The sequence below is a fragment of the Cryptomeria japonica genome, chromosome 2, assembly GCF_030272615.1.
Source record: "Cryptomeria japonica chromosome 2, Sugi_1.0, whole genome shotgun sequence".
NCBI lineage: Eukaryota > Viridiplantae > Streptophyta > Pinopsida > Cupressales > Cupressaceae > Cryptomeria > Cryptomeria japonica.
Window position 1 is genome coordinate 37,904,396 of NC_081406.1, and position 20,257 is coordinate 37,924,652.

Here is a 20,257-nt window from a genome sequence, read left to right on the forward strand (position 1 = left end):
GTTATTCAATGGAAAACTATTACCAAGTTAGACAATGATGAGATCATGATGTTTAGATTGTTTTGATATCCTACATATGTTGTTAATTGCAAGGTTAATACTATACTATGTTACCAAGCAAAAACCTAGTCGGTAAACCCTAAGGAACCTAGTTGGTAAACGCTAAGGTTGTCGCTATCGGTTCATGAAGGCAGAATGTCTACCGAGTGAAGTTTAGTATTTACCGAGTTGCAACCGAGTAGTAACAAAATGCATTGAATAAATAAAAGCATTATTTAATGAAGGAAGTTGATGAGCTGGAACTGATTAAATGATTGGTATGTCATGCATCAAGTTTGTTAAAGAATCTATGGTAAAGGAAAATCGGCAGGAAGATCTATAGCATAGATTGAACCGCAATACCCTAGCACAAGTTCCAAGAAATGTATGCAAGTTCCAAGGCGGGGTAAAACATTTTCAGATTGAAGGATACATTGAACCTAGTCAAGTTTGAAGATCTAATGGCTATGATTGATCATGGGATATGTGATCAAGGAGATTAAGCGGTTGGCGAATTGTTTATAAATAAGGAACTATTGATAAATAATGTATGAGGGCAAGTGTATGCACAAGGATGCTACATAGTGATTACCGAGTACAAAAGCTTGAAGACATGTTTGAATAACAGAGTATAGAGCCCAACAGATGGACAAGATAAGTCCTATTGTATTGAGAAAATAAGAATCTGCTTTAGCATTTTAGATGTGAAGTTGTAGATAGATTTTTATTAATGTTATTTTGTAAAGTGACAGAAAATCTCTTAACCGAGTGGACTTAATAGTCTTATTTTTAAAACCCTCTAGCAAGGTGACATTCTGATTGAGTGTTTGAAATCCTTAGGAGGAGTCGTCTGAACTTACCCGTTACCACCTTTAAAACTGGAAACTTCCTCAAGAAATCAAAACTGGTTTTACCTTTGACGCCTCCAATTTTGCTCAAGTATGGTAGGTGCAACCCTTACAAACTATGGAAATAAACTCATGCGTGTGAAGTAATAGTGATGACTAAAATCTGACACCTTCTTAATTATCCATCACTTATGCACAAGAAGTTGATGCACTCATGATTACTTTCCATGCTTCAAATTTTAAACTACTAAATGAGGGAATATTCCTTCTTGCTACGCCACTTTCATTTTCATCAAAAAGCCTTAGAGTTAGTTTTGAAGTGAGCTCATGAACCTTGAACCGTTTGACTAAAAGTTCAATGGTTCAAGTTCATTTAGGAAGTACATTAATGAATGAGCGACATATAACAATACCGGGAACGAGCATCAACAATGATTATTAAGCAGAAGCCTTGAACCGTTTGAATCGCTTGAGATTCGGTTCAAAGTTCAAGGTCGGAAACTAACTCAAAAGATAAAGACACTTGTGTGTGTGTGAAAAGTGAACCTGTATTTGTATCTGGAATACACAACACTTCAATTAAGTCATTAGATGCATGGTTAGTAAATCAATAATCAATGAATAATAAACCATTACAAAGCGACCCATTTCCTTCTAGTAGATGTGAGTTTAGATTGCTCTCAGATTGCTAAGCTATTCAGTGACTAGACAACACCTCAACGGAGGATTTTTAATCTATATGAGCATGAATATGAGCTAGATAGATGCAACTTTTAAGCTAGATATGAAAGATTAATCTAACATGATTTAAGCAATAAATGAATATTTAAGCTAAAAGATTTAAGCAATATGAAATAACTAATATGCAATATCTCAATGCAAATTCTCAATGAACCTAGAGCAAAAACAACATGATAAAAATATATTCTCCAGGATTTTTGAATGAGAGATGAGAGCCTGAATTTATAGAAAATTCAAAAAGAAACCAAAGGCTGAGATCAAATGATGATAAGCGATCAATATTTTCCAAGAGGAAGCACAATCCAGGTGAATTGATGTGATTGGATGCTTTTCTCAGTTTTAAAGGAAATTGAACTAAAATTAAGATAAAATTAGAAAAAAACTTATTCTCTATTTCATTCAATTTTAATATTTAATTGTTTTAATAGCTTTATTTGAGATTATTTATCAATTTTTAATTTTTTTTTCAAGATTATCTCCAATTAATTTCTTTTCTCAATTTCTAATTCTTTCTTGGTCAATTAATTCCTTTTTTTGATTTATTTCCTTTTTTGAAGATTTGTGCTCATAATTTCCAATTCCTTTTTTTTGATGATTTAATGGCAAATTGATTTATTTAATTAATTATGCTAGGATATTTAATCAAATAAAGAAGATAATTGTTTAAAATGATTTACTTGGAATGATTTAATTAATTAAATAAATATTTAATTAATATTGAGTGATTAATTTGCCATGTGACATTGATGATTTTAGAAATTAATTGTGTGCTCAAGATTTATTTAATTGCCTTTGGTTAGGACCTTGGTGACGTTGTCGAGATTAGGGGCGCATGTTTTAGATGACCATTTTTAGGGTATTACATTTGCCTCTCTTTGAATTAATGTGCGAGCAGCGCGTTTGTTCAAAGAAAATTTGATGTCTAGGAGATACCAGTTCTGAACTTGATTGATCACGAACCAGATGAAGAGCGAGGTGTTTAGCTTGATTTGAAGAGATGAAGTTGAACAGAGTTTATTAAAGTGATACTGATCCCTAACTTGATTGAACTAGGAATGATAGAGAGCGAAGATACCGAACTTGAACATGATTGATCAAGAAGTGGATCTTACTGATCTAGAACTTGATTGATCTAGACACAGTGAGAGAAGATAAAATCAATCTTGAAGCTGATTGATCAAGATACGATGAGCGAAGATAAAATTTCTAGCTTGATTCAATGCGATGAAACTGAACACCTGCTTAGATTGAGCGTGATCAAAGAAACTCTTTAAACCCGTGATTGAGTTTAAATGAATAATCAGCTTGATGAAAAGCGATGAAACTGATTAACATTAAGAGATTGATTCAAATGAAGACAAATATCAGCTTGATATGAACCGATGAAACTGATATGCCCCTAGAGATTGATTTGATTTAGATGATTGAGAAATCTCAACTTGATATAAAGCGATGAAGTTGAGATGCCCCTAGTGATAAGAATTTGATTGATTTTCTTCAGTTGAAAAAGATTTTTGCTCAACTTTTGATGAAGATTTGAAAATTTTCTCGACATTTGAAGATGTGAGGTCATAAGGTCATGAGTATGCCCCCTCGAGAGTGAAATCGAAAGATAGCGAGGGTACATAATGATTATATGCAATTTTTAGCAATAATAAGTTGTTTTGAGCACAAATTGTGAGAGGAAATAAAAGAGCAAGGAAAGGAAAATTAATCCAAGAAAGTTTATGATGAAGTAATAGTTACCATGAGAAAAGCAAAGACCTTGGAGCATCACCCAAATGTAAAGAAGGAGGCACAAGAACTTTTGAAAGGGGAAAAGCAAAGAAAAACCCCTTGTGATATTATGAATGAGGCAATGCCTAAAAATGAGAGAGAGAGAGAGAGCAAGAAGCTCTTTACAATATTGTCATTAAGAAGAAATGAGAGAGGAGGCATCTCTTAAATAGAGATGAGGAGAGGAGTTACAAAGTAACTCCAAATCTATGAATGCCACCATTCATAAAATGTGTGTGCCATGTGTTCACATCCTCTTATGGAGGAAATCTAATATTCCTTAATAAAGGAAAATAAAAGAAATGACTTGTCCTCACACATGTACTAGAGGACAAATTACATGTAGGAATTCCAAAGGAATATCCTAAATTAAATAAAAATAAACCTAAGCTAAGTAAAGATTAAATATTCTAACACCCCCCCTTAAGCTTTACTTGGGGAGCTTACATCAAACCCTTCAATGGGTTGTAATCCAAGATTTTTACAATGAAATTGGAATTTTTCTTTACAAAGTGGCTTGGTCAAAATATCTGCAACTTGGTCTTCCCCCTTGCAATAGAGGAGTGAAACTTGCTTGTCTTCAATTTGTTCTCTAATAAAGTGGTGTTGGAGAGCAATGTGTTTTGTCCTTGCATGGAAAACTGGATTTTTAGCCAAGGCAATGGCACTTTGGTTGTCACAATACAATGGAGTTGGTTCGTGTTGAGGTAGACCCAAATCTTCAAGTAGTCTTCTAAGCCACAAGACTTCTTTGGAAGCATTAGTGCATCCTTTGTACTCAGCTTCAGTGGATCCAAGAGAGGTAGATTGTTGCTTTTTACTATTCCAAGAAATTGCTCCTGAACCAACAAAAAAAACAATAACCACAAGTAGATTTCCCATCATTGGGATCTCCACCTAGATCGGAATCAGTAAAACCTTTTAAAGTAAAATCAGAATTTGCATCATAAAACAAACCTACATTAATTGTTCCTTTAATATATCTTAAAATTCTTTTAGCAACTTTAAAGTGTGTTTGTTGAGGTTTAGACATGAATCTTGAAACCAAACCAACACTATAAGCAATATCGGGCCTAGTAAGAGTTAAATAATTTAAACTTCCAACTAATTGTCTATACAAAGTAGCATCAACAAGAGGAGTTTGCATATCAAGCATTAACTTAGTGCCTAATTCAATAGGAATTGAAACATGATGAGCATCATTCATTTTAAACTTATCTATGAGATCTTGAGCATATTTACTTTGAGATAGGAAAATTCCTTTAGAGGTTTGCCAAATTTGCATTCCTAAGAAATAATGTAAAAGACCTAAATCAGTCATTTGAAATTTTTGATTAAGTTGAAACTTAATATCAGAAATCAAAGTATTGGAACTTGAAGTAAGAATCAAATCATCTACATACAAGATAATAATTATAATATCATCTTCACTATGTTTAATATACAAGTTAGGATCATTTTTACTTCTAATAAAGCCTTGAGAAAGAAAGAATTCATTAATCTTTGAATACCACTCCCTAGGAGATTGCTTTAATCCATAAATTGATTTCTTTAATTTACAAACTAAGTGTGCATTACCTTCTTTAATAAAACCAGGAGGTTGAGACATATAAATTTCCTCATGTAAATCACCATTAAGAAAAGCACTTTTAACATCCATTTGGTGAATAGGCCAATTCATTCTAGAAGCTAAAGCAAGCACAAGTTTAATTGTAGGCATTTTAGCAACAGGAGCAAAAGTTTCATTATAATCTAAGCCTTCAATTTGAGAAAAACCTCTAGCAACTAATCTAGCTTTAAATTTACTAACTTGATTATTAGCATTCAATTTAGTTTTATAAAGCCACTTGCAAGAAACAAGATTTTTACCATGAGGCAAGGGAACTAAATCCCAAGTTTTGTTAGAAATTAGAGTATCATATTCTTCCTTCATTGCTTTTTGCCAATGTGGTTGATTTTTAGCTTGATCAAATGTTTTAGGATCATTAGAATTCATAATAGTAGTCATTAAAGCATAATTACAATAATTAACTCTCCTAGCTTGAAGTTTATCCATTCTAGCTAAGTATTCATCACTATCTTGAATTAAAGATTTAAACCATTTAGGTATTCTTTTAGAAGTAATGGATTCATCACTAGAAGAAGAGTCATGAGGAGTAGAGTTATTATTATCATCATCACTATCACTAGAAGGAATAGAAAGAGATGCATTAGGAGTAGGGTTAAGAGAAGGAGGTTGGTCCTCCACAAGCACAACTTTGGTTTGACCAAGTTCATCATCCTTCACTTTAGAACAATCATGAATGCCTTTTTCTGCAATACAAACATCTCTTGCAACTTTTACCTTGTTAGTAATAGGATTGTAAACTCTATAACCTTTAGTATTTTCATCATAACCAACAAAAATAAAAGGAGAAGATTTAGCATCTAATTTTTTCCTTTTCTCCTTAGGTTTGTGAACATAAGCTATGGAACCAAAAATTCTTAAATTCTGCAAATTAGGCTTTCTACCAGACCAAGCTTCTTCAGGAGTTTTATCCTTTAAGGCTTTGGTAGGTGTTCGATTAATTAAATATGTTGCACAAGCCATAGCTTCAGCCCAAAACTTGTAATCCATATTTTTAGCATGCAATAAACATCTAGCCATTTCAACAATTGTCCTATGCTTCCGTTCTGCCACACCATTTTGTTGTGGTGTATAAGGAACGGTAAGCTCATGTTTAATTCCAAAAGATTTTAAAGAAGCATTAAATGCATTATTGACATATTCTCTTCCATTGTCAGTACGAAGAATCTTAATTTTAGAACCAGATTGCCTTTCTACAAACATATGAAATTCAGTAAAAACATCAAGCACTTGATCCTTACTATGAAGGAAATATATCCATGTTCTTCTGGAAAAATCATCAACAAAGGTAAGTGCATACCTTGAACCTTGGATGGAGGGATTCTCCATGGGACCCAAGAGATCACTATGAACGAGGTGCAATTTAGTGTATGCCCTCCAAGATTGACCATGAGGAAAGGGTTCCCTATGCATCTTACCACTCATGCAACCATTGCAAACAATTTGAGAAGGAACAATAGTAGGCAATCCATCAACCATATTTGCTTTTTGCATCAATGAAATATAATCAGAATTGAGATGGCCAAGTCTTTCATGCCATATAGTAAAATCAACAGTAGTAAGCAAAGAATACTTTGGAGGAGCAAATTCATAGAACTTGAATAAGTTATCACTATCCATTTTAGCAGTAGCAATAACATGATTAGTGTTTGGATCAATGATATAACATACGCCCCTATAAAAGTTAATCTTATAATCTTGACAAAGTTTAGGAATTGAAATCAAATTTGATTTTAATTCAGGAACATAAAGAACATCATGTAATTTCCCATTAGGAACATTCACATCACCAATAGCTTCAACTTTACAACTATGATTATTAGCTAATTGAACAGGAATATTAGAAGTATCGGGATGCAAAGATTCAAAACATTCTTTATGAGAAGTAACATGTTGAGATGCACCAGAATCAATAATCCACTCAAGTGGTTGAGAAACATTATAAGTACATGTAAATGCATGACGAGATGAATTACCATTATTATTATTACCCTTCTTATAATGAGGTTTATGTTGATTATTTTGATTATTTTGATTCATGGGCTTTTTACCATTTTGTTTCTTAAAATAATTATTAGTAATATGTCCATCTTTCCCACAATATGTGCAATGGGGTCTTGTTTGAGAATTATTCCTTTGATTATTGTGATTATTATTATGATTATTATTATGAGAATTATTATGATAGGATTTAGAATGAGATTGATAATTAGAAGATTTGTGATTGTTATGATGATTATTATTATGATTATGATTATGTTTATTATTGTTGGATCTAAAGTTATTATTATGATTTTGATTTTTAGACATAAAAGCATGTTCGCTACTTTTAAGAGTACCAAATTGAATTAATTTAGCTTCCTCTTGACGCAATAAATTACGAAAAATATCATATGTTAATTGAGTAGCTAAGCTAGGAATAGCAAGTTAAGCATGAATATTCGTAATAAATTGTTGAAATTGACGAAGAAGACATTTTTTGAGAATGAGATGAATTAAACGTAAATCAGCAAGAGTAACTCCTAAACCAGTTAATTGACTATTAACAGAATCAAACTTTAATAAGAATTCATCCATAGTTTTAAAATCTGTATACCTTAGATCTTCAAGGTGATCTTGAAGTTGAATTTTTCGGGATTCATTTGAGCTATCATAAGTGGTTTTTAAAATTTCCCAAGCTTCATGCGCTTTTGTACAATGTCCAATTAAAACATACAAATCAGGAACCATTGAAATACCAATTAAACCAAGTGCTTCCTCATTTTGAGCCTTCCATCTATCTAGGTCGGCTTGAGGAGCAGATGTAGCGGGTTCAAATGTCTTATCAGTCGCAACATCCAAAAGGTGTTTGAAACGAAAAATAAACGAGATATGTGTTTTCCAAGAATGATAATTGGAACTATTTAATTTAATTTCTAGAATTAATGTAGACATGATAGCAAAATAATGAACAAATTATGCTTAATAAAAAAAAATGCCCTCTTGGATAAAAAAATAAAAAAAATTTTAACCTCCTTGATTAAAAAACTAACCAAATTTGATTAACAAAAATTTTTATTTTATTTTATTTTATTTTGTAAAATAACAAAATATTTAAAAATATTTATGAAAGAAGAATAAAATAAAAATTTGTAATAATAAATTTTAAAAACTTAAATTTTAGTTAAACAAACTATATTAAAACAACTTTAAATTTTTAATTAAAAAAAAAACTATTTATATAAACAAGGTTTATATAATTAAAAAAATTGTTTTTTTGTTTTAAAAAACTTTTAAAAAAAAGTTTTTATATATATTAAAAATATGTATAAATGTTTTTAATGTGTGGATTAATAAGAAAAGAACTTATTAATATGAAGAAACGCCTCAAATGAAAGGCAGAGGCGTTACTGATTTGTAGAAAATGCAGAGGCACAGGTGACAGAAACGTTTTTGCAGGTTATGATAAGTTTGCAGGGAATACACAGTGCAGCATAGGGAAGTTACAGTAGAAAATGATCATTAAAGGATACCTTAACCTCCATGCAGAAATCTGAATGACTTAATTTGCATAAACAAAACACTACGAATGATTTCTATTAAATATTGATTGGATATAAAAGATTCTCGACAGCACAACAAAGAAATAATTCTCAATTATAATGCTTCACAGCCACCAAAGTAAACTCTGCATAGAAAAAAAAACGTTTAACAATGGAAAGATGCAATCCCTGTTGATAGGAAGTTTACCAGTTTGAATCCCCTGCCTGACGTGAAATAGAACTATACATACGGTTTGAAGCTGTCAAGACAAGCGGTTTGTAGCTGAAGCAGCTGAAAAAGCAGTGATTACGATGACTATGAGTATTTCTCCTAATCTATTGGTGCATAAGTTGCAACCTTATGTTAAACATAAAAATCCACGGATTCGAGCAAAGGCATCTATGTGTATATCCAGGAGTGTTCAGAGGCTGGGTCTGGAGGGAATCAGAGACTATGGCTTAGACACGATACTCCAAATAGCTGCCTCACAACTAAGCGATCAACTTCCTGAAGCACGCGAGGCAGCTCGCACACTTGCTTTGGAGCTTCGAGCTGTATATGACAAATTTGTTTTTAATCATGAAGCACAAGAAGTGGCAGAGCCAATGCCCAAAAATGATGCCTGGGATCAGTTTTGTAAGTCGAAGCTTTCTGCTAGCAATGCGCTAGCTGTTATCCGTGTCAAGACTGGTATTTATTAAGAACAGTTGGGCTGCTATGAAAGGAAAAGATTAGAGAGACAGATCAAAAAATATATTTTTACAGAAGACTCTGATTTATATGCTTATAACACCAACAGAACTGATGCTACAACATTTAACGGATTACTAGAAGTTCGAATAAATATATTTTCTTTTGTAATCTTCTTCTTCTTGTTTTTAAAGTTTCCTTTATTTAAATCTTTCTTTCTGTCAATCCTTATAAAAAATAATGAGTGGAATGCTAAGACTTACTGACTTAGATATATAGATATTAAATTTGAAGGAACTTTGAAAAACAAAACAGATACAATCATACAAGAAGAACAAATTTAAGTTTAAATAAAGATTATCCTTTTTATTTATCAATAACACCTGCAAATAAAGATGTTAGGACTGAATGGCAGATTCAAACAAATTGAATCAGAATAGTTGTAAGCAAGAAAAAGAGTTAAAATCTGCAAGTGAATCAGAAATGAAATTTAATAATAAATTAGTTTTGGCGGCAAGCCGACCAAATAAATTAAGAAGACTAAGTTTGGCGGTAAACCTTCCAAACTAAATGAATATGAAATCTAAAGTATGCAGGAAAAGAAGTTAGCACCGGAGTTTTGGCGGCAAGCCTTCCAAAACTTTAAAAATAATTAAATTTAAACTAGAAAGAAGGAACTTTGGCGGCAAGCCTTCCAAAGCCCTTTTTTTAAAAACTAACTAGAATAGGAGATTAAACCTGCAGGCAAACTTGTTAACATGTTTGAAAAAAAATTAAAATTTGAAACCAAAACCTGCACAATAGAAAATATTAGTAAAAGAACTTCTTCTCCTTTCAAGAATGCCTCCAACAAGGTGAACTCCACTGAATGGTAACCTTCATCAATGTTAACTTAAAACAAGGATTAGAAACCTGCTCTGATACCATGAGAGGAAATAAAAGAGCAAGGAAAGGAAAATTAATCCAAGAAAGTTTATGATGAAGTAATAGTTACCATGAGAAAAGCAAAGAGCTTGGAGCATCACCCAAATGTAAAGAAGGAGGCACAAGAACTTTTGAAAGGGGAAAAGCAAAGAAAAACCCCTTGTGATATTATGAATGAGGCAATGCCTAAAAATGAGAGAGAGAGAGAGAGAGCAAGAAGCTCTTTACAATATTGTCATTAAGAAGAAATGAGAGAGGAGGCATCTCTTAAATAGAGATGAGGAGAGGAGTTACAAAGTAACTCCAAATCTATGAATGCCACCATTCATAAAATGTGTGTGCCATGTGTTCACATCCTCTTATGGAGGAAATCTAATATTCCTTAATAAAGGAAAATAAAAGAAATGACTTGTCCTCACACATGTACTAGAGGACAAATTACATGTAGGAATTCCAAAGGAATATCCTAAATTAAATAAAAATAAACCTAAGCTAAGTAAAGATTAAATATTCTAACAAATTGATTCAGAGGAATTTGTGAAAATTTTGCGTTGATTAATAAGAAATTGAGCGCAAAGTTGATTTTTAGAAATTAAATTGAGATTCAACATTGATTCATGAGAAATTGAGCGCAATTAGAAGAGAGAATGAGCTTTTGATGAAAAGTGCTAAGTGGTCCAAATTTTGTGAAATTGACTAGCAAAATGATCTCGAATTTTGATTTTAATCCCAAAAATTGAGTCAGAACGGGTTAATTAGCTAAGGGTACAATTTTCATGTCCATCGGAGCAAGTTGAAAAATTAGGGTTTTGGCTATATAAGGGGTAAAAGTGTCATTTTCAATTCATTTTAACCCTCCAAGTTTGAAAATTCAAAAAGCCTTCTGCGAAGAAAATGGTGGTCCCTACTTGTGAGCATCGATTTGAGCGCCAGCGGTAAGTGATCAATCTTAAGCCTCTTTATCTTCTCAATTTTGATTTTTTTTGTTCATTTTTCAAGTTTTCGTACATTTGAAGTCGGCTCTTCTCGTTTTGTCATGCGAGACAGGATCCTGTCTCGTACGACAAACTGCTGAAGTATGTTTTGTCATTTGAAGCCATTAGTTTTGTCATTCAGACCCCACCCTTATGTCGTACAAAAACCTTCATAAAAGACCATTTTGTCATCCTAAGTCTAATCTTTTGTCATATGGGAGTCTTTTTGTCGTACGAGGCCTAATCCTAACTCGTACGAGTTCCTGCCCTTCTTTGTTTTGTCGTTTGGGAAACAATGAGCATTTTTGAATGTCTAAACTTGAAATTTTGATTTTGCAATTGGCGTAGTTTGATTCATGTGATGTTTTGCTTCTCTTGTAGGCTTATTTGGAATGTTTTCTGATGCTTTGTTGATTGATTTTTGCAAGTTCGATTGCCTCATGTGCTCTTCAAATGTGTTTATCTGCCTACCATGACATTAGTGCGGCAGTTATCAGAGGTTGATTAGGCTCATATTGATTTGTGCAGCTTGACACATCTTCTTGGGTTACCAGACATCTGTGTGAATCACGGAATGCTCACAGCATTGGTTGAGCAATTCCATTCAGAGCATAATACCTTCCATTTTCCAGTTGGGGAGATGACTATCACTCTCAAGGATGTATATAGGATCCTCCATATCCCTTTTGTTGGGGATAAGGTGGATCACGATGCAACGCAGCTACCTGGATTACAGACGGTCAGGCATGTCTTCAGGGATCTTGATATTTTGACATGTTCCATCAGTTGGGACATCATGATGAGCAGATATAGTGAGGAGTTTTGTTTGGCTTGTGTTCTACCAGGGTTTATCGGTTGTTTTCTGATGTCAAATAGGGGACAGTAGGGATTCCAGTATGGATGGGGCAGGATGCTGGAGAGATTAATGGAGACCCCTCAGAGGCTTAGCTAGGATTCTTGCTTATTATCCCACATGTATCACGAGATACATGAGATAGTGTACAGGGAGGGAAAGAGCATGGCCACTGGTGTGTTGATCTTATAGGTTTGGGCTTGGGAGCACCTTCCCATTTGTCGGCCTATTGTAGATGACAGTAGAGGGCCTAGGCAGCCGATTATATATAGGTATGTCGGTTACGTTACACAGCCCCATCTGGGCAAGACCAATTTTTGGCGGTGGTGGTTAGATGACCTTATAGCCATGATATGGAGACCTTACAGGGGCCTAGAGCCATGGGATGACTAGCGGCTGGTATGCTAGGATATTTTTGTTATGCACCCACTTATTGGCAGATTGCATATTGTGGTGGAGTGATTTGTAGTTTCTCAAGTGATGAGGCAGTATGGTAGGTCTCAGGGGATCTCACAGGAGTACACAACATATGCAAGATATGCTGATGAGGAGAGGAAGGGATGGTCATCGAGGTTGTCCTATGCCTTGAGTATGCAGGAGCTAACTAGTTTACAGCGGCTCAGATGGGATTACATGGATGATGTTGCAGATGCGAGGGTATTTCCCCAGTATAGGGATTGGTTCCAACAACATCCATTCCCTAGATTCACATATCCAGCTAAGTAGGCTCCTCGTATTGAGGAGATTGAGGATGATGCCCCAGCACAGGGATAGGGACAGGGTCAGAGACAGGGATAGGGTCAGAGATAGGGACAGGGGCAGAGAGTCGAGGCTTCGAGGTGGGCAGGTTGCGATCCTGGTGCTAGTAGCAATAGGATTCCAGCTGAGGTTGGATAGCAGAAGGGTGAGGGCGGATCCCTAAGGAGTATAGGTGTGAGATTGGGCGTAGCTGAGAAGGAGAGAGTAGTGCTGAGATAGGTCTGGTAGTGGAGGGAGGAGCAGGCTGGAGTTGGAGGTGGAGATGGGGGTGGAGAGCTTGCGAGAGAGCAGGGGACTAACGCAGGACGATCGATGAGAGCACGTCTTGCGAAGCTACAGTCACAGTTGACAGTGGCTCAGACTTAGCTGGCGAAGTGAGACTGACAGCTAATAGAGATTAGTGTTGAGCGCGACCGTCAGGTCGCAGAGATGAGAGCAAAGACAAGAGCACCGATAGAGGCTTTGCGGCAAGAGGTCCTTCACCAGATTAGTAGGGCATCATACTATGTTGCAGCGTACAGCGTAGCAGTTCCAGTTGTGCAGCAGGTTGTCCCTTACTCGTAGTATATGGCACAGTCAGAGGGAGCTCGGGCACCTTGTCAGGATCCCAGTCAGCAAACTCCACCTCCTCCACCAGGCGATGAGGGAGAGGCTGAGAGATAGATATTCTTTTTGTAGCCTATACGATTCTTGCTCCGATGGGAGTTTGTATATGTCAGCTGACATCAATTTGTACTCTTAGACTTTATACGATATATATATATATACGAGATTTGATTTGACTTCATTGTACTTGTGTTGATTTGATTATGAGATGTTTTCTATATGATGTAATCTATATGTATGCATTTCTGATTTAGCATGAATGTATGTAATGCAAATGATCATGGATGTCTATTTTTCTTTCTTTTATATGCAAATAAATGAATGTGAATGATTAATGAGTAATGTAAATTTTTCATTTTTCTATGCAATAAGATGAATGCAAATGAGTATAATGAAATGTATGAATCTATATAGAATGCTTATGTATGCAGCTAACATCTCAAAACACAAGTAATCAGTCGGAGAAATGATGAAAAGAGACCACTTAGCTAAGAATTGATGATACTTCCAACTATCATTCAGAAGCTAAAGAGATCATTATTACCATACCAAAATCACTCTAAATTCACAAAATGCAGAATGAAATGCAAAATGATATGCAAAATGAGATGCAATCCTAAACCTAGTCACTGGATTTTGAAAAGCTTAATTGTCATCATTGAGCGTTTTACAACCACAACAAGTAGATTAGAGTTCCATGATTTTTATGTGCAATATTAATTATCTTGTCTGCAATGACCCTTTTTTCGTTCATATCCTTGGACAGATTACGCATGGACCTGGATTGCACAATAAAGGAATTCCCTCAAAATAGACAAAGAAATGATGGGAACCTCCCTATAGCATTCAAATAAGCGGAGTCGAGGTATGTGTGGCGATTTCACCTTAATGTGAAGGCACTTATCACAAACACCTAGTTGATTAAATATTTTCAGATCATTGGAATCATTCCTACAAGAAGAAAACAACGAAGATATTATGCCCCCAATCCTTGCTCCTCTTATTCAAGATATACTTCCTCGAGTTACTCAGAGAGATAATAATCGAAATTTGATAAAAGATAGCACATAAAGAAAATTTTCATGCATAGCTCAAACTATTCAGTGATTGTTTTCAGTTATGTTGTTTTGCTTGTTTACTCAGTGATAAAACTCTTCAGTAGTCAGGAGATAGGTGACTGACTCAGAGTGGACGACCAGGTTTCACTGGCGGAAAGATGACTTAGTTGATACTGCTTAGGACATGTAATGTGTTCTGTTGATTAACCTTAGACTAGGACATTGATCGGTTTCAAGCCATGAGAGTTCCAAAAGAACCAGGATGTCACGAAAGTGACTAAAAGATATGTACAAGCTAAAACAAAGATGCAACACTTCGGTACAAGAGATAAGACTACCCTGGACAAAATCCAGCAGCCATACTGATCTATGTCATTGTTTTGATTTGTGTGATCATTGATAGGAATGGTTGGTTTCAAAGAGTAAGTACTCCATATAAGACTGATTTGTCTAGTTTTGAGTGTACCCTTCCTTGTATAAGACATGTTGATGTTTGATAGAGTTTGATAGGTTGATTAACAGGACATGAGATAAGTTTGATTGTAGACTTTGAAAATTTGTCTATCGTTGATTTGGTTTGAAGGATATTCTATGCTTTCTTGCTCTGATTTTTCATTTTTTATTTTATTTTGCGATTTTTTTATTTTTAGGATTTTGTTCAGGACATTTTATGGTTTTTTGGATTTTGTTTAGGACTTTTTTTTATTTTTAGGAGTTTGTTCAGGACATTTTCCAATTTTTAGGATTTTTGTTCAAGACATTTTAGAATTTTTAGGATTTTTTAGGACATTTTATGATTTTTAGGAGTTTGTCCAGGACATTTTTTTATGATTTTTTAGGATTTTTTAATGTTTGCCCCTAGTGTCTAGCAAGGAAAAAGGGATTTTGAGTACATGAATGGATAAGAGAATGATGGTGGATTCTTTCAAGGACTATTTCACAACGTTAATCCAAGCATAGGGTCTAGATATAGCAATGTAAACCAAGGATTTTAGCACAACGAAGCAAGGATATAGCGTAACGAAGCCATATGGTCCAAAGAAGTGGCAATGTTAAGAGGTTTCTGGAAAAAATGTTTGTGCATTTTGTCCATAGTGTTGATCAAGATCAAGGGATAGATTTGGATAGGAGGCAGATATGATAAGAAAGATCAAAAGGGAGTAATGAAGGATGTAAACGAGCAATGGAGAGGAGCTAAAGGGTCTAGATCAAGTGTAATAGATAGGACACATGAAGCCTGCAAAGATCCTTTACCTTGTCAAGATCAAAGGTGGAAAAGGGATATGAATGTAGATAGAGAAAATGAGGGATAATGGAGGAAGAAGGATAATAGATGGATGTACATGGATGGAACTTGCCCCCAGTGTAAGTGCAAAAAAATAATGGATTACGCATGATGCCCATTTGCTAGGTTTTCATCATGGTACTTGCCCAAGGCACGACAAGAAGTGGTTTTCACAAAACGACAAATTTATTTCTCTTTATTTTTTTTTCTTTTTTCTTTTTTTTTTCACTTTTTCATCATTTTTTCTTTTCTTTTGGAAGATAATGGAGGCATGCTAGGGGATAGAAGAGGGACCCCAACATCTCACTTCTTTGGATGGTACCCTTAGAATATGAGTTGCAATAGACCATGGCTATAAAGGTATGCTCAAAGATGTTGGCAGGATAATGAAATGAAACCAGGGCAAGGATTTATGCAAAGGATTGAATAAGAGGGATGGAAGGGTGAAAAAGAGGTGTGGGATAATGGATGGGATGTTGGAAGAATTGTGTATGGGTAGATGAAAATGTTGGAAAGATCAACATTGGCACATATCTTTAGGGATGGTGGACATATGGAGGAGAAGTGAATCTCAGATTTTGAGATTTTGATGGAGGAAAGGTTACACATTTTGGGACATAAGAACCCAAAATGGATGAAGGAGGTGCTGGAGGAATAGACTCAGAAGGTTTAGATGGAGGAACAACAATTTTGGATGCTGATTTTTATTTTTCTTTAGACTGTTGTGCTTCACGCAGTCACTTAGGGATCCACATGGTTTTTTATTTTTGATTCTTTTGTAGTTCCTTAGAGTGCATTTCTTGTACAAGTGCCTTAGGAACCCATATAAATTTTAACTTTTCTTCTTTCCTTGTGGGCCTTTGTGGCATTTTGTATTTTTCTTTGTTTTGACATGTCGATTAGATGGAACATGTTGATCCTTGAATACATGTGGATTGCTTGATTTATGACTTTTATGCTTGGCATCCAAATTGCTAGGAGGGAGATGTGTGGATAGATAGGAATGATATGGAGGTCTTTTAGATGTATGGAAGGTACTCGAAGATGTGTGCCTTTGTTGATCTTGCATAATGGATGAAGGGATATAGGGACCTAGAATGGATGGAAGTGGCAAAGGAGAAGGCATGTATTTGGATTTAACTAGAGAAATGTAGGATTTATGAGAGATACAAAAATATTGAGAGTGATAAATGTAGCCAATATAACCAAGATTTTCTTTTATAGCAGGGGGTTCTAATATACATTGTTCATGAATGTCTAACCCTTTTCTTTGATAATGCATGCTTTGAAAGATCCTTTAAACAAAGGGTTTCTTCTTACTTTTGATGCTAGAGGCAAGTCCATTTTGAGGTGGAGGTAGCTTGCAAGGTATGATAGGATCATGAAGTGAACATGCAGGATTATGACAAGGAGATGAAGGGATACTTTGATCTTGACATGGAAGAGGACCATTGGATAGAGTAGGAAGGGTGTTTGACTCTTCATTTTGAATAGGATCATTTGAAAAGGTGGAAGAGGCATCATGATCTTGCTTAGGAAGTGGATTAGGAATGGGATTTGGAAGGATGCTTTTCTCTTGAGATAGAAGTGAGTCATCTCAGAAGAAATGAAAATGTATAAGGGGATCATCATGGGAATCTAGTGAAATAGGATCTTTTTCAAGATGGGATTGGTGAGTTTTGGTGTCTTGATCTTGATTTATGATAGGACTTGTTTCTTCATTTTTCAGATTATCCTCTTGACATGGAGTCACTTCTAAGGAAGGGGTAGGATTGTGCATAGGCATAGGGGATTCTTGTAAGGTCTTCATATTTTGGCATGATGGGGAATCTTTTTGAGTGGGACTCTCTGGAGTGGGTACATTTGGAATTGAAGTGTATGATGGCATAGGATCTGGGATTTTTAAATCTTGAGAGGAACTTGTATTAGTATTGGGATTAACTTGGATTTCCATAGGAGATAGCCCTTGAAGTTAAACATGAGAAATTTCATTGTTTGAAGGAGATGAAGGCATCATGGAAGGGATGGGGGCTGCATATGGAGCCTTGCTAGACATAGGTTCATGATTTTGATTATGCTTAGAAGTAGTTCCTTCTTTTTCTTTAGGTGAGTCATTAGGATCTTCAATTTCAATGACACATTTATCAATGAGATCTTGAATCTTATGCTCTAATTCCATACACATTGAAGTCTTATGTTTGTTATGCCTATGATATGCACAGTAAATACTCAAAACTTCACATCCCCATGTGGTCTTTTTAGGCAATATGATAAGATTGTTCTTAAGAAGCTCTTCCAAAGCTGACTCAATAGATTGCCCCAAAGGTGTAAATTGTCTATCTAGAGGATATTTGGAGGAAATGTTTTTATGTCTTGTTGAAGGTGTCTTGTGAGCTTGTTTGAGATTTGGCTTTTGATTGTCAATTATTTGTTGGCTTTTGATTGTCAAATCATATAATCATTTTAGCATTCCTTGAAGTTTCTCACTCTTGATATCATGCATTTGTTTTTCAAATGGAGTCATTGATTTATTTTGTTGGATTTTCATGTCATATATTTCTTCCTTGATATCTTGAAGCATTTGAGCCAAGGTAGCCATGGGAATTGGAGCTAAGGTATCCATGGGTTTCTTACTTTTGTTAGAATTTTTAGAAGAGCTTCTAGTTTGGACAGGCATTTACAACCGATAGGACCGAGAGCTAGATGTGTTGCAGAAGTCAAGATCAAATTGGAGCTAGTTGTTCGTTTAACATTATGATTGAGGGAAGTAACTGAGATCTGGTCTGGTTTCAGGAATGATATATCCTATGTAAGATGTTATCTAAGTTAACTTAGGTTTGATAAGATGTTGATTGAACTAGCTTAGAGATGATCGACAAAATCATGCAACACAATGGTAGGGGTACACTATCAAGGTTGTTTATGCTCAGGGGGATGATGACCAGTTTTATGATCGTTGTAGATTGATCTGGGTAGGTTTGATTGTTTTGTACCTACAAAATCAGATATTCATACGACAGGATTTACTGAGCCGAATGATAATTTAATAGTTCTAGGATGACAACAATTTTGTTTCGTACGAGTTGTTGCCTAGTAGTACCGTACGACAGATGGGTTTGTCTAGGATGATAAAAGATTCAGTGCAATTATGTATCATACGACACAAGATTTAGCTTTAGATGACAGATTGTTGGGTTTCGTACGACAGAGGATTGAGATCAAACAACAAATAATCAGACTCGTACGACACAGGATATGGTGTAGGAGGATAAATGATCAAATTCGTACGACTGTTAATAGGACAGAGACAAAAATTCTAAGTTTTTCAATAGTTGAGTATGACAACTGAGTATGACCAATTCTAAGATGGACTAATTTTTTACCAGGATAGACTAGTTTGTGACACGGACAGAGTTTTGATCACTGAGTTTGTTTGTTGTTTTCTCCAATTTTGGTATTCTAGTTTTAGTTTGAGGCATGAAAACACAGAAAACACATAGTATGAATAGTAACTCCAATCACAACATGCAAACCCTATGGAAGTTGGCTTAGAGAAGAAAACCTTTGCTTGCTGACTTAGGTACACACCCAATAGCTAATCAGAATATAGCCACTAAGTCTCACGCAATGGATTCTCAATGCCATATTAGCCGACTCCAAATGCTAATGGGGGCATGATATGGCAAGTGTCTTGGGAGAGTTACTATCTCACTTGCACAAAGATTATCAACCTTTCGGAGGTGAATCGAGTAGCTTCTAATTTTAATTGGATCTAGTAAGGGTTTTGTTCGGCGCGTCGAGGTATAAACTCAATTAAGAGGTCTCCCATCCTTGAAAACCAAGGTTCAATATACCCAAAGGTACTGAGGAGAGCTATTCCCGAACATTGTCATTGACTTGATTTTCATCAAATCATGTTTATTTTACAGTGGGTTGGAGTACTTGGCGTTTAGCCATTCCCACTTAGGTCATTCCCCTCACACTAGTCGTAACGGCTTTAAGAGTTTTTAAGCTCCTTGGGAGGGCAGGCCTGCTAAAGATGTACAAATCTCAAACAAAGAAAACCTCTCAAGGGTCTGGATTTCTGATTGTCTAAAAATACAAGAACATACTCTCCTACCTCTCAAAATTTACTTAAAACACGAAATATGGATTTGGTCTTTAACCAAATAGCAAGTTAAGTGCCTCAAAAATTAATTTAAAGAATACACGATGTTTGGTTGATTTTCTTTAGGCAACCTGCAAAAACAACGTATCAGTAGTCATGTTGTTTGTATTATGATTTTTTGACAGGCATATGTTTGATTGATAAATTATTTGACAATCATCCTGTAAGAAACTGGTTAGGCTGTGAAAATATCAGGCAGACAGAAAACGATTCAAGGTTAGCGTCAGTATCATCAAAATTTGACAGAAGACCTAAAAAAGTGAAACTTTCTTTAACCCAACAGAATATAGAATTGTACGACAATTATCATACAATGAAACGACAAAAGGCTTTTATCGTACGAGCCAGAACTGAGCATAGGACAATAGAAGATAAAATCAGATAATC

At 35.1% G+C, this 20,257-nt stretch overlaps 1 protein-coding gene across 1 annotated transcript; it reads left to right on the forward strand.

The window, feature by feature from the left end:
* Positions 1-8,434: 8,434 nt before the first annotated feature.
* Positions 8,435-9,254, forward strand: LOC131071153 (uncharacterized). Its single transcript, XM_059212557.1, has 2 exons — positions 8,435-8,448; positions 8,813-9,254. Exons 1-2 carry the CDS (start codon positions 8,435-8,437, stop codon positions 9,252-9,254), a joined length of 456 nt encoding a protein of 151 aa, XP_059068540.1.
* The last annotated feature ends 11,003 nt before the right edge of the window (positions 9,255-20,257 follow it).